Below are 12,764 nucleotides of genomic sequence, written 5' to 3' on the forward strand. Positions count from 1 at the left end.
AAAACGAGTGCTGACGTCTTTTCAGCACTGGAATGATCTTCAAACCAGTGCTGAAGTCTTTCCAGAATTGCAGTGTCCTAGTGATGAGAGCGGTACTTGGTGAAGATTCGCATAAAAAAATAAGTAACCTGATGCCAAGAAACCGAAGTTGTGCAGATGTGTAATTGAAACTTGACATATGTATAATGTATACGAGTTAGATATAATTTTGTAAAAGTACTGAGAGCAGTACTTGGCAAAAATTCTAATATAGATATGGTCCAAGTTCATAAAAAGTCCAAATCTGAGTTATTGCATTTGTTGTGTAACGTGTTGGAATTGGATTATATATCTATAAAAGATAGAATAATGTCATTAACAATGGATTGCAAAATTTATTGTGTGTGATTTCAAATCATAATTACGGCCCTTCTGGAAATGATTTGAGTTACCAGCACGGAATATCGTCCGAGCACTCGGATTCCAGTGCTGACGCCGGCTTTTCCAGTGCTGAGAGCGCGTCAGCACAGGAAAACCAGTACTGACGAACAGTCAGCACTGGAAATCCAGTGCTGAAACCATCTTCAGCACTGGAACCGAGTGCTGAAAAGGAGGGTGAAGCTTTCGTAGTTTTGCTACATTTATGTTTTTCACGTGAAATCATTAAGTTTAAATTATCTAATTCAAAACACATACAACGTTACGATGACATGCAAAAGTTTGTCATTGTCTCTTCTAAAGTCACAGCATATGGCAGAGGACTGGAACGGACCAAGAGGCTTAAGAGGAACTAAAAACAGCTTTAATCAGACCATAATGTAAACGGTACTGATCGCATGTGACGAAAGATAACCAACAAGCATTTCCACTATTTTGCCCCCCTCCCCCATCCAAATGACAAATGACTTGATGATACCGAAACTCTCACAAAGACTGTGCATTATCTGAATATACGTACCTGTTGGGAGCCCACAACCGCGCTGTTTGGTCTCTGGAGGCTGTCACAACAGCGCCGTCGGGATAGACGGCGGCGGCGACCGCCCGCACGTCCATAGAATGTCCGATAAGAGAACATCTCAGCTTGTACACGCCGGTATCACTGGCAGCCATTTTGCCAAGAATGCTTTTGTATGGCAAACCGCATACAAACAACATAAAATATGATAAACATCAAATTGAGCACACCTCAGTCAAAAAACTTTCAATGAATAGAAATAATCATAGAAACGAAGACCGTAATATTTTTGCGTTTTTTTTTTAAATTAACTATCAATCGAAGCAAATATTTGATTTTGCAGCATGTAGCGTTTAAATGCTTTCTTGGTGCAGGGGATTAAATTTCAAGGAATTCCCTTCATAATAAAACAGGTGCCTGATTATTAAATCTAGTTTAAGACTACAAATTTTAGCCCACAAATTTACATCCATGTTAGCAAAAACTTAAGTCATGTGAACTGAAATTTTATGTTTACTGAGGATTGTTCCGAGAAAAGAAAACATAGTGGCATTCAAAATTCTATTTTAGCCAGCCTATACTTAGGGTCCCGGCGGGAGTTTTCAAAATGGTGGTAAGGGATGGTGCATGATGTTTGCAAGTGGGTGGATTCTTCCTTCTCTCTCGGTTTAGGCTGTCATTTCAAACTCCAGATTATCTTGTAATCGTAACAGTTTAATCTGCGGTTTTGCATTAGGTACAAATACGCCGCAGTACTGCATCAATCAACCTTGATCCCGAATGGCTGTTGGGAACTCAGCAGCTGTAGTGAAAATGCACAGGAAGTAAAGAGTATAAAACGGGAGTTAATTATTTTTCGATGAAAGTCCAGCTAGGCCTGGGCCAAAATCTTACCCATTGTCAGCTTGAACTGTGGTTTGGATACATCTGTTAGTTGGTGATCATCAAGAAAAGTGACCATTTCACATCAAGGATATCTGCCGTTTGTGATCCACTGCACTTCTGTGACAAGTTTCCAAAAATTATGCAGTGTACAACAGGTAGGTATGGCTTAAGGGAGCCTAATGACCTTTCCTTCACTGATGATAGTATATTCAATGAGTCACCTGCAATAACAGTATCTTTAGTCCGAAAAGATCACAACTAAAACTGCAAAATATATATAAAGGTTAACATTTTTACAACAAGATACAAAGGCCTGAGTGATGGCCCGAATAGATATCTTTGCGCTGTAATAACCAGATTTAGCTGGAAATACCAGTTAATCCCAGCAAACAAAGACTGTCTTACCTTTCATTTTTCCCATGCACAACCAGAGAGTGCCAGATTTTTGACGGGTTTGATGGTAATGGCGATGTAGCAGCAAGCAATTGTGCATTTGTACAAATGCAATATCAAATCCTATGTGGATTGTAAGTTTTCTTGTATTGTAGAACAAAGTTACTTACTGGATGAGATCTCAACTGTGCATCAAGTAAACTGTGTCAAGGTTTAATCCTCTCTTCGGTACTACATGTATGTATATCCTACCCTACACCATTCCTGGCAATCCTGAACAATATTGGTTTCATGGAAATCAATTTCAATGATTTTTGATCATTAGTACTATTTACCACATTGCAGTATGCCATGTAGTCAATATCGTACTTAACCGTTATCTATTCAATGCAACACATATCCGATTTGTCAGTACACCTTCCCTCCTACCAATGAGCTTTTCTTCTACCCACTATACTCAATTTTTATATAATATATGCATCCTGTCTTTCCAATTCCTTTTCTATACAAGTGTATTGTCTACTATAATCATCTGGTGCATTTGCTTCCAATTGATAAAATTATTTGAAGAAAATTCCCAGGTGTATTGTCTTATACTGAGTTCATCAGATACCATCCCCCAATGATAAAGCCAGTCTTGTTTGTTTGTTTGTTTGTAAAACTAAAACGTATCAAAAATTCCCCCCCTTTTCAATGGAATAGTCGAGTGACCTTTAACCCAATCACGAGGCCCAGCTAATCGGATCGACTCGCTTGGGGCTTTGTGCAAACCGCATTCCATTTCCAAGCCGCTCCCAAATCTAGTTGTATTTCGTCCGAAAACTGGCCCAAAACGATGGAAACCCGTGTCAAGATAGAACCACAAGCCTCACCGGAAAACTCTGACGTCATTGGCGCGAACTACGAAGACCAGAACGGTGGAAATTTCTTTGAGTCGGAAGCAGATTCCGAGTTTGACGGGAAAGGCGCCCGCAATGTTTTTGGGATCGATGAAACCAGAGCACTCCTGCAAATCTGGGGCGAGAAGGACATTCAGGATGTTCTACGCACGACCAAGCACAACCGGGCGATCTACGAACGCATACAAGCCCGGATGGTGGCGTTAGGATACAACCGGTGGACCGCACGACAGCTACACGACAAGTGTAAGAATCTCAGCATGGATTATAGGAGGGTCAAGCGGCAGGGCATAACGTCGGGCGGAAATGGATCCGGACGTCTCGTGTTCAAGTTCTATAACGAGCTGGACAGGATCTTAGGACAACAGACGGAGACTTGCAGCTCATCAGGGGAAGACTACCAGGGCGAGAGGACGGTGGATTCTGCTACATCGGTAGAGGACAACCAGATCGAAGGTACTCATTAGTATTCAATCTTGTTATTGTCGATTTAAAGCGAAAAAAATGCACACCCCTTGCACGTGTTTGTAATGGTACAAGCGATCACAAGAAGAGACAGGAAAGTACATGGTATTAAAATGACGAAAATGGAATATGATTTTGATTATAACACGCATAAGGTGCTCTTTTGATTTATGAACAAAGTTGACAAGAGTTTAATATAGTACTAGTAATTGGCAAGACGTGTAAACAATGTAATGTTTTTGTAATTACTGTTTGATGAAGTGGATTACTTGTTGATTAATCGTTGCACAGTTTAGGGGCAGGATGTTTCAAAGGGTAGTAACCATGGGTCTTTATTTTTTTACAATTGTACTTGTTTTTATTCCTACCTTAACTGACCAGATGTTTCATTTTATATCCTCAGAAAATAGTCATGGCTATACTTCGCCAGAGAATGGAAAGCTATCGTACACAGAACCCGAGGTCCCTGCAGCAAGAATTGATGATAGTCGATACACGGATTCACCATCATACATGTACATGCAGGATGATGCTAGAAAGTTGCAGAGCAGAGCAAAGTTGCAGATCCGGTGGTCAGATGCTGAAACGATGGACCTCCTGAACATCTGGGGCAGGGACCACTTTCAGACCCTGCTGAAGGTAACACACCACAATAAACCAATCTACCAGGAGATCGAAGTGATGATGAATGCTCTCGGACACACGCGTTCAGCGAAACAGATCCACGAAAAGTGCAAGAATCTCAGCGTGGAGTACAGGAGAGCAAGACGCACCGGGGGCGACAACACGAGCCGACGGTTCATGTTCAAATTTTACGACAAACTGGACAAAATATTAGGACACGAGATGGAGAGTTCACCATCAGGACAGGAGTCATCTCAAGCTTCTGTGTCAGGAATGGAAGATTTGGGAGGTACAAAGTCCTTTTGTGTTCCTTTGTGTGCAATTATTTTGCAGTGTATGAAGTTGATTAAAGTTAGATTTCTAAAATGCAGGGCTTGGAATTTATTATTGGAATTGGAGTACCTATTAAAGTAGAATGTCAGCAAAATGCTCAGTGGCTGAATGCCAGTATAGTCTGTGTACTGTATACAAGTACATTGTACCTTTACATATGTAACAGCAACACTACACTAATACCTATAGCTACTTTTTGTAGCTAGGTGCACCTACAGTCAAAATTAGGGACACAGTTCCATTCTTGGGTGCACAAAAGTACCTATGCACCCAATACTTATTGTGTAGTAACCCTGTATCCCTGTATTGTGAAGTAAAGTTGGCTTTATTGTTTTAGAATTGTGGCTAATGTTATTTCACATGGACATTCTTGTATAGAATGAAGACTTATCAGTGTACTTTTCTCCCCCTCTCTTAAGATGACAGCTCTGGTTCTCCATACCCCGTCAGTGTTACAACAGTGGTCAGAAATACTGAGGAAGCAGAACAGCCTAATCCACATGAGAGTATTGAAGACTGTAGCCCCCACGCAATGCCAGCAAACATCAGTACGTCAGCTGACGGCGCACCCACAAGCAGTCCAGTCCCGAGCCATCAGGCCTGGCTTGGTTCTGAGACAATGGCCCTCCTAGAAGTCTGGGGACGAAAGAGCATCCAAGACTGCATCTACAATGGCAAGCATAACAGGCGCATCTTCCAGAACATTCAAAGGATTATGCAAGAACGTGGCTACTGCAGAACTGTGGAACAACTGCAGGACAAGTGCAAGAGTTTGGCGAAGGAATACAGGAAAGTGAAACAGATGTCTACAGATGACAGTGGACGGCGGGCTATGTGCAGATTTTATGATGAGCTGGACAGCATACTCGGCCGTTTTGCCCCTTCGGAATCAGGCACTAAACAAACTAAAAGGCCGCACAGTGATACAATTTGTGCTGAGAAAGGTACAGAATAATGACTTTGAGTCAGTCATTCCCTGTCTGTCACGGGGGATACTTTACTGTTTACAAGATATTGCAACTATTTGTAAATATTTCTAAAAGTGGAAGAGTCACATAGGTATTTGAAAATTATTCAAAATGTTTCAAAAGGATAAATTCAAATTTTCATATTCAATTTTTGTAAAAAGTTATTACCATTATGACTTAGATATTCTTTTATTCAAAATATCTCAAAATATATCATCTAAAAACCCTCTGTGACTTGTAGTGGACTCTAAATTAACAGCTAACAGTTTTGTAGCCTTTCCTTATGCATACATTTTCATACCACATGTACTTCCATATCTGTAACCCCTTCTCCTTGCTTTCTGTGTTCCCTTTATCCATCTCAGACCTGAATGGCAGTCTTTTCTTTTAAAGTTGATTCTAGCTGTAGACAGTATACACTAGACAGAGATTTGCACATTTGTAGAACTTTTTTGTCAAAATAAAAACATTTCTTTCTGCAGGAAATAGTCCCTTCCAGCCATCACTGCCCAATGGGAACGTGACCATGATGAACGGGACGGGAGTAAAACGCCGCCGGATGGAGGACTCGGAGTCTGAATCTGATGGAGGAAACTGTGAGATGATCAGCCCACGCCCGAAAACTTCATCCGTCAGAATAGTGCCAGGTTTACACTTTGCTCTGTGGAAAGATAAACAATAGAATATTGGCCATGAATTGCAAGTGGGCCATAGATAACCCGTTGGCCTGAGGGCTATAGAAATAACCTAGTATTCAGTCTACTGTAGGACAGGAGAATCTTTCTTGCTCCAAGAGTTATCTTTTACATCGAGTAGGAGTTTTGCATGGTAGAAGTCACACTGCGCAAAACTCCTACTGCATTAAAATCCTACTGGATTATCCAGACAGCAGAGAGCTACATCTGCCTCGTAGAGAGCCTACACTAACTACGTAGGGCAAGCCACAAATAGATTGGATACTAGGGTACTATAGAAACAGAGATTGGCTCAACCCTAATTACCAGTAGGAATAGGAAGGATTTAAACTTAACTACTGGGTAATAGGTTTGTCAGTAGCCTTCCTAAACAAGCTTTGGGGATGAGGAGACATGCTGTGGAAGCTTATAGTTTATACTCACCTTCACCCAAACCTTCACCCTAACCTTGCTGAATCATCATTCTTGATTCTCAGAATTATAATTCTGGATTATACAAGCATAATATATGTTCCTGAGTCAAGTGATGCCTTTTTTCCATACAGGGAGGAGGTTCTTTGCTTTGAAGGCAGCAGGTTGTGTGTTCCAGTCGGAGAGCTGGCAGCCACGTGGGGAAACCCTGTACCAGCCCCTTCAGTTTGAAGTACTGGTCAATGCTACAAACATTGAGCAGGTCAGCTTCTCTGAGGGCCTGGCCTTTGTAGGCAATGAGGCTGGAGCCTATGTCAGGACAGAGTCAGGTGTGTATACAAAGCCTGTCTAGACTTGTTTATGTTTTGTAAATACTACCAGAACTAAGAATATGTACATACCCATGAGTACTTGCCTCAGACTGCATCAAAGTCAAGCAATGTTGTGAAGATAATGGCAAATTATGCCAAGATTGCAATTACTTAAGCAACCGGAAATGACTTTCGAAACGGTCAGACATTTCAAGTAGAAACCTGAACTGTTTCCCAATTCATATCCAGTTGCTTCAGTAATTGCTATTTGCCATATCTTATTACCTGGATGTGTAATAACCTTCATTGATGTACGGTGGCAAATTTTCTCCTTGTGCCCTCTCCAGGTCACATGATCCATCTATGGCGCCATGACAACGAACAACGTAAACTCTATGTGTCACGATCATTCCTTTTCACAAACTATCAGGTGAGCAAGTGTTGGTAATGTCTGCATACATTCCAATACATGTACAATCTTACTTTTTATCTTTCTTAGTGATAGTTTGATGTAAAATGAATTTGAATTTGAAAGATCAAACATTGCTATGATTTATGCCACCAAAGACATTTGATTTACTGGTTATTCTTTTCCTTTACAGATGTACAGTGAAGTACGAGAGGTGCTAGAGCAGTTGTAAAACCATCAACATCACAACATCCTGTGGAATAAACAAGAAAACAACCTAGTCTTGATAGCAGTTGTATGTTGGTAGTCTCATATTTTGACAGTAATGTAAAAGCGTGTGAATGAGTCACTCATCATTGGATATAGAGTGCACAAAATGGTGCACAATAACATTATTACCAGTAGTTGGGAAAATTTTTGTACAAAGCAATCTCACAAAGTTTGGAATGGGAATTTGTTGCACTGAGAAGGAAGCCAACTTTGCCACAGTGATGTGACAGTACTTTTTCTAGCTTTAATACAATGTACTTAATACAAATAACCTTAAGTAGCATTTAACCCTCTCCTCCCAAGAGATGGAAAAATCCTTCTGTGCAAGGATTTGGGTTGGAGTGCAATGATAAATGGAAGAAAGTAATGTTTGACAACTGCTACCCTCCCTTGTAGCCGTAACATATTCTGAAGTTTCAACTCCTGAACAAACAACCCTTGCTGTTTTGTTAGGAGCAAGCAAGAAATTGTGGCAATATCTGTTACAGCTCTACATGTAGGGTCCAATTTTGTAATGTCATTTGAACATTTATGATAACAGTTACCTTATAGAAACATTTGTGCCTGTGGTGCAATATCAGATACCAGTTGTGTGGTGTATTTTGCATTAAGAGACAGAGTTGTTCAGTGCAAGAATACTTTATGCAGAATTTACGTCACAAAAGAACTACAACTCCCAAATACTTACTTAGGATATTTTAGTGTGATCAATGTTGAAAACTTGATGATTTGTAGTATGTAAGCAAATAGTGAGCTAGTTGAAGAAAGTTGAGAGATTAACACCTCTCAAGACATTGTTCACCATAGGTCACACATATCTTTATGTAACGTTACATGTACATATAACATTTCATTTAGTTTTTAATGTAAACGCCTTTTGGCTACCAGTGTTATATCTGCGAACATGTTTGTGCTCAATATGATTATGACTTGCCATATAGACTAAAGTGATTTTACAAAAACCAGAGTGTCCTTTGTTACTTCCTTGCTTTCATTATGTGTGTGTGTTAGGGGGATTTATATTTATTTATTTTATTTCAATTTCAATGATTTATATATTCATAAGACCTTCTTCTTCATTCACTTTGAGTAGCAACAAAGCCTGAACTGGTTTCTACGTTTCTAAGATATATTTTTCAAAGGTCTAACGCCAGATAGTACAGAAAGTGTTGGGTTGTCAAGACCTCAAGTCTCAACCTCCCCCTTGTCAGCAAAATGGGGCATATTCCTCCTAACATCTGCTTGGAGATGACGTAATTCACTTATGACCTGTGAGGTTTCGTCCACCATCTTGGGGTCATTTATTGGTGGCCTACTTTCTGTTCGTTCTAAGTTTCTCCACGCGTAAAGATGTCTCTCGCACGTATCATCAGATCTGCGATGACATGGGGCATCGCAAGTTTCTACGGCTCCGTAATGCTCGTTACCATGACGCTAGGCGCTATCAGGCGCGGGCCACGAGCGTTCTTCGGCTACAAGGTTCGGCAGGACCGCCCCAAGTGTCTGGACGACCCGGAGCTGGGCACGCACGGGTACGTGCGGCTGAAGAGCAGCGGGCTGAGGTTCCACTATGTGGCGGCAGGGGAGAGGGGCAAGCCGCTCATGCTGTGTCTGCACGGCTTCCCGGAGTGTTGGTACTCCTGGAGACACCAACTCAAGGAGTTCAGGTATGCGGTAGTCACCGTACACCCGTGAGAGAGGAAACCAAATTATGCTTGGTAATTTTACCTCAGAGAGTTGATTAATAAATAAGTAGCTCATGGCTGTGTACAAATTCTTTTTGTGTTGATACGCCTTCAAGTTGGGGATAACTTTAGTTGCATTCAAAGTGCAATGCTTAAACATTTCTGGTGATGGTATTTTGTTTTTGTGATTGTTTTTAGTATAATTATCCCCTGAGAATTGTTTTAGCCTAGGGATGGATTTTTGTTACTAGTATTGCAACCAACCTGGGAAAAAGTCAATTAGGATAAGCTAGAGGCAGTATATTTAGCCAATGAGATTCCCTTGGCCCATGTACTACATGCATGTACCTTGAAAACCTAATAATACATTGTACATGTGTATGATCAAAAAGTGTCAATGGGTATAGCTATAACGTTATGAAAATGATAACGGAAAAAAAAAAACATCGGTCACGGGTATCTACTCCATACAAAATCTCGAAATATATTTGGCCCAAATGTTGAATCCTTTCCATGCAAATGCAAGGAGAATTGGAAATACAGTAGACAAGCCAGTTAATTGCACAACCCTTCCTATAATTGCACGGAATCCCAAGAAATCCGAACGGGTGCAGTCTAGCTGGATAGCTAGCATTACCACCTGGATGATTGCTGGCAAATGAGGTGTGCCATTAATTTGATTAAACAGATTATACTGTTTTAGGAAAAATAGTTACATTTCTTTCCCTTTGGTAAAATAAGTGAACTATTATAAATGTCACACCTTTCAGGAACTCCTACCGTGTTGTCGCCCCCGACCTTCGCGGTTACGGTGAGACGGAATCCCCACAACCATTCGGTTATTGGGGATGGCCCAACTTCAGTGTGTCCCACCTGACCAATGACGTGCGAGAGTTGATCGAGGCTTTAGGCTACAGTTCCTGTACCCTGGTGGCACATGACTGGGGCGGTGTGGTTGCCTGGCAGTTCGCTATTGACCATCCTGATCTCGTGGACAAGTTGATCGTGATGAACATCCCACATCCTGGCATCTTTGCGAAGTACATGAGCACCCATTTCTCCCAGTTCCGCCGCTCCTGGTACATGTTTCTCTTCCAGTTGCCATGGCTACCAGAGATCTTAGTGAAATCCTTCGACTTTGAGGTAAGTGTACAGGAAGAAACTGTTTTTCATTTAAAGCTACAGGTGCCACATTGGTTCTTTCATAGTTTTACTGCAGGACAAAAATGTTCAAAGATGACCACATTGTTCCAAACAATTGTGTATGATTTGTTTGTCCAGATGATCAGTGATTGCTTCAAAGGCAAAGGGATGGGCTGCAGGCGCCGTGATGCCATAACAGACGAGGACTTAGAAGCCTTCAAGTACACCTTTGCCAGACCTGAGGCCAACATGTCTGGAGGTAGTGCATCCTATTCTTAGTGGATCCAATCTCCTCTGGGATTGGTGGAGTAGGAAATTTCCAGAGCAATGCTTCTCCTATTGGGTGACTGTTAGTGCGGTAACTCTAAGTGAGTTCAGCTTACTTTAAGTACAATTTTTGAGTACAATTAGGGAGTTGCTGTCCCAATCATGAGTGAGTTCAGTCTCTTAAAAAGTTTGCACTGAGCAAACTCGTTATTATAAGAAACATCATGTGATATGACATATGTGAAATGATTTATGCTTTCCTTCCACTCACTTAGCCATCAACTACTACCGTGCTGCCTTCAAGGCACCCCCACCCCGCAGCTACAAGGGCACAAAGGTGACGTGCCCCACCCTGATGATCTGGGGGGACCAGGACGCGGCCTTAGAGGTGGGGCTGACTGAGGGGACGGACAAGTTTGTACCTGACTTTACTCTGAAGATGGTGCCGGGAGCCAGCCACTGGGTACAGCAGGACCAGCCTGAGGTGGTCATTGGGATCATGAGGGATTGGCTGAAGTAGATCAATAGCAGGCATCTTAGCCTGGATGCCAGGCCATTTCTAGGTTGTACACAAGCAAGCTCTTCAGCTCCTAGGGAATATTACCACAGACACCCTCAGACCCTAAGATATGGAACTGGGGAATGTCTGTGGTAAAATTTCCTTGGGGGTATGTTGGCCCTCAAACTTCCTTGTGTAGGCTGTGGGCCTATCTCTAATAATGGTACAAAATGCATTCCAGCACTACCCATTGTCCTGACATACCTGAAGGCTTGGATCAATAGATCCTATTCAAGTTGCTGAAGAATTGAAATTACTAGAGTACAGAAGTGATATCATGTTTGCAGTGAGAACTTTAAAGATCATAATCTCCTTTCTTGATAAATGGTTTTCTGGACCAAGAAATAGATTCTATAAATTTGAAGACAAATTGCTCAAGAATAAAACCTTCTAGAGTTCAGTAGTAATTACATATTGGTGCAGTGTATGATGTTTGCTGTGTGAACTAGGATTATATTCTCCTTTCTTGGCAAATTGTTTTCTAGACAAAGAAATTAATTCTAATATGAAGACAAAGTCTTGGGTTATTTTTTCAAATGAATGTGCAGTTCCAGAATTTCTAACAGTGACATATGAATTGATTTGTATCAATTTTGAAATTGATATGAAATCTATTGATTTGTATGAGTAGTAGTGTGTAAAAATATATTAAGATGATCACAAAAGTGGCAAACGAGTACTTCATATTCTGGACAAGGAGGTTGAATAGCTAGGGGATTCAACCTCCTTGTTCTGGGCAAGTCAACCATCATCAAGGTACTTTTGTTACTGTAATCAAGGATCTATGAAATGGAACCTGTTTGTGATTTAATATGGTGTATTGTAACTTGCATTGTAAATGCCAGCAGGCAAAGAATTATGAGACAAGTAATAGTTACCCCATGGGCGGGGCGAGTTTTCTGTGTATATCACCAGGCCCGCCTACCGAAAGTCCACAATCTTTCTTGTTATTGCTTGAAAAGCTGTGACAGACAGTGTCAGGCTGTAACAACACAAGGTCATTAATCTTGTCAAGACCTTCCAGGGCAAGGTGCCTGGAGAGACAGAAAGTCTGGTCATATTCCTCTGGGGAATTAGAAGTCTAGAGTAGGATTGGTCAGTTATCACATGACACAATTCTAGTCCCAGAAGATGGGCTCAAAGGTAAGCGAGGATTGGTCAGAACAGGTCACATGCGTAGATTTCTTGATATTACTAGTAGTAGTACCACACTTTTCTTCTGAAATCACCACACTTTTCTCCTGATATCACCACACTTTTCTCCTCATTTGCATGAAATAGCAACACACTTTTTTCATAGCGACATACTATGTGGATATAGCAACAGAAAATGGGGGCTTCTCATTGGCTGAGGGGAAGTAGCCATGGGCTAATAAAGGTTTTTTGAATTATAAAATCCGTTCTTTATTCTCATGCAATTGTCTTGAGCTAAGCATCACTTAACGTTTACTGTGTCTGTAAGTTAGTAAACTAGTTGTTGTTGATGGAACCTCCTTGGTAATAATTATGGTAC

The 12,764-nt window shown here is 41.1% G+C and overlaps 3 protein-coding genes across 4 annotated transcripts in view; 2 read left to right on the forward strand and 1 right to left on the reverse strand.

The window, feature by feature from the left end:
• The window catches only part of LOC118431732 (phospholipase A-2-activating protein-like), an 8,017-nt gene extending 6,896 nt beyond the window's left edge, over positions 1-1,121 (reverse strand). Inside the window, exon 1 of the mRNA XM_035843021.1 lies at positions 938-1,121. Within this exon, the coding sequence (XP_035698914.1) occupies positions 938-1,089 (152 nt within the window). The 5' untranslated portion in view covers positions 1,090-1,121. The remainder of the gene's footprint in view (positions 1-937) is intronic.
• A 361-nt stretch (positions 1,122-1,482) lies between these two features.
• On the forward strand, positions 1,483-8,559 carry LOC118431733. 2 transcript variants are annotated; one of them, XM_035843023.1, is made up of 9 exons: positions 1,483-1,547; positions 1,671-1,974; positions 2,915-3,567; positions 3,980-4,489; positions 4,953-5,477; positions 5,984-6,148; positions 6,742-6,936; positions 7,266-7,348; positions 7,521-8,559. In XM_035843023.1, exons 3-9 carry the CDS (start codon positions 3,048-3,050, stop codon positions 7,557-7,559), a joined length of 2,037 nt encoding a protein of 678 aa, XP_035698916.1. In that variant the 5' UTR covers positions 1,483-1,547; positions 1,671-1,974; positions 2,915-3,047; the 3' UTR covers positions 7,560-8,559. The 2 variants fall into 2 exon arrangements, with proteins under 2 accessions (XP_035698916.1, XP_035698915.1); XM_035843022.1 differs by having other exon boundaries at positions 1,526-1,574.
• Positions 8,560-8,872: 313 nt separating this feature from the next.
• On the forward strand, positions 8,873-12,647 carry LOC118432583 (epoxide hydrolase 4-like). Its single transcript, XM_035844213.1, has 4 exons — positions 8,873-9,264; positions 10,053-10,425; positions 10,564-10,684; positions 10,968-12,647. Exons 1-4 carry the CDS (start codon positions 8,948-8,950, stop codon positions 11,210-11,212), a joined length of 1,056 nt encoding a protein of 351 aa, XP_035700106.1. The 5' UTR covers positions 8,873-8,947; the 3' UTR covers positions 11,213-12,647.
• Positions 12,648-12,764: the final 117 nt, after the last annotated feature.

The sequence above is a fragment of the Branchiostoma floridae genome, chromosome 15 (genome assembly GCF_000003815.2).
Source record: "Branchiostoma floridae strain S238N-H82 chromosome 15, Bfl_VNyyK, whole genome shotgun sequence".
Lineage (NCBI taxonomy): Eukaryota > Metazoa > Chordata > Leptocardii > Amphioxiformes > Branchiostomatidae > Branchiostoma > Branchiostoma floridae.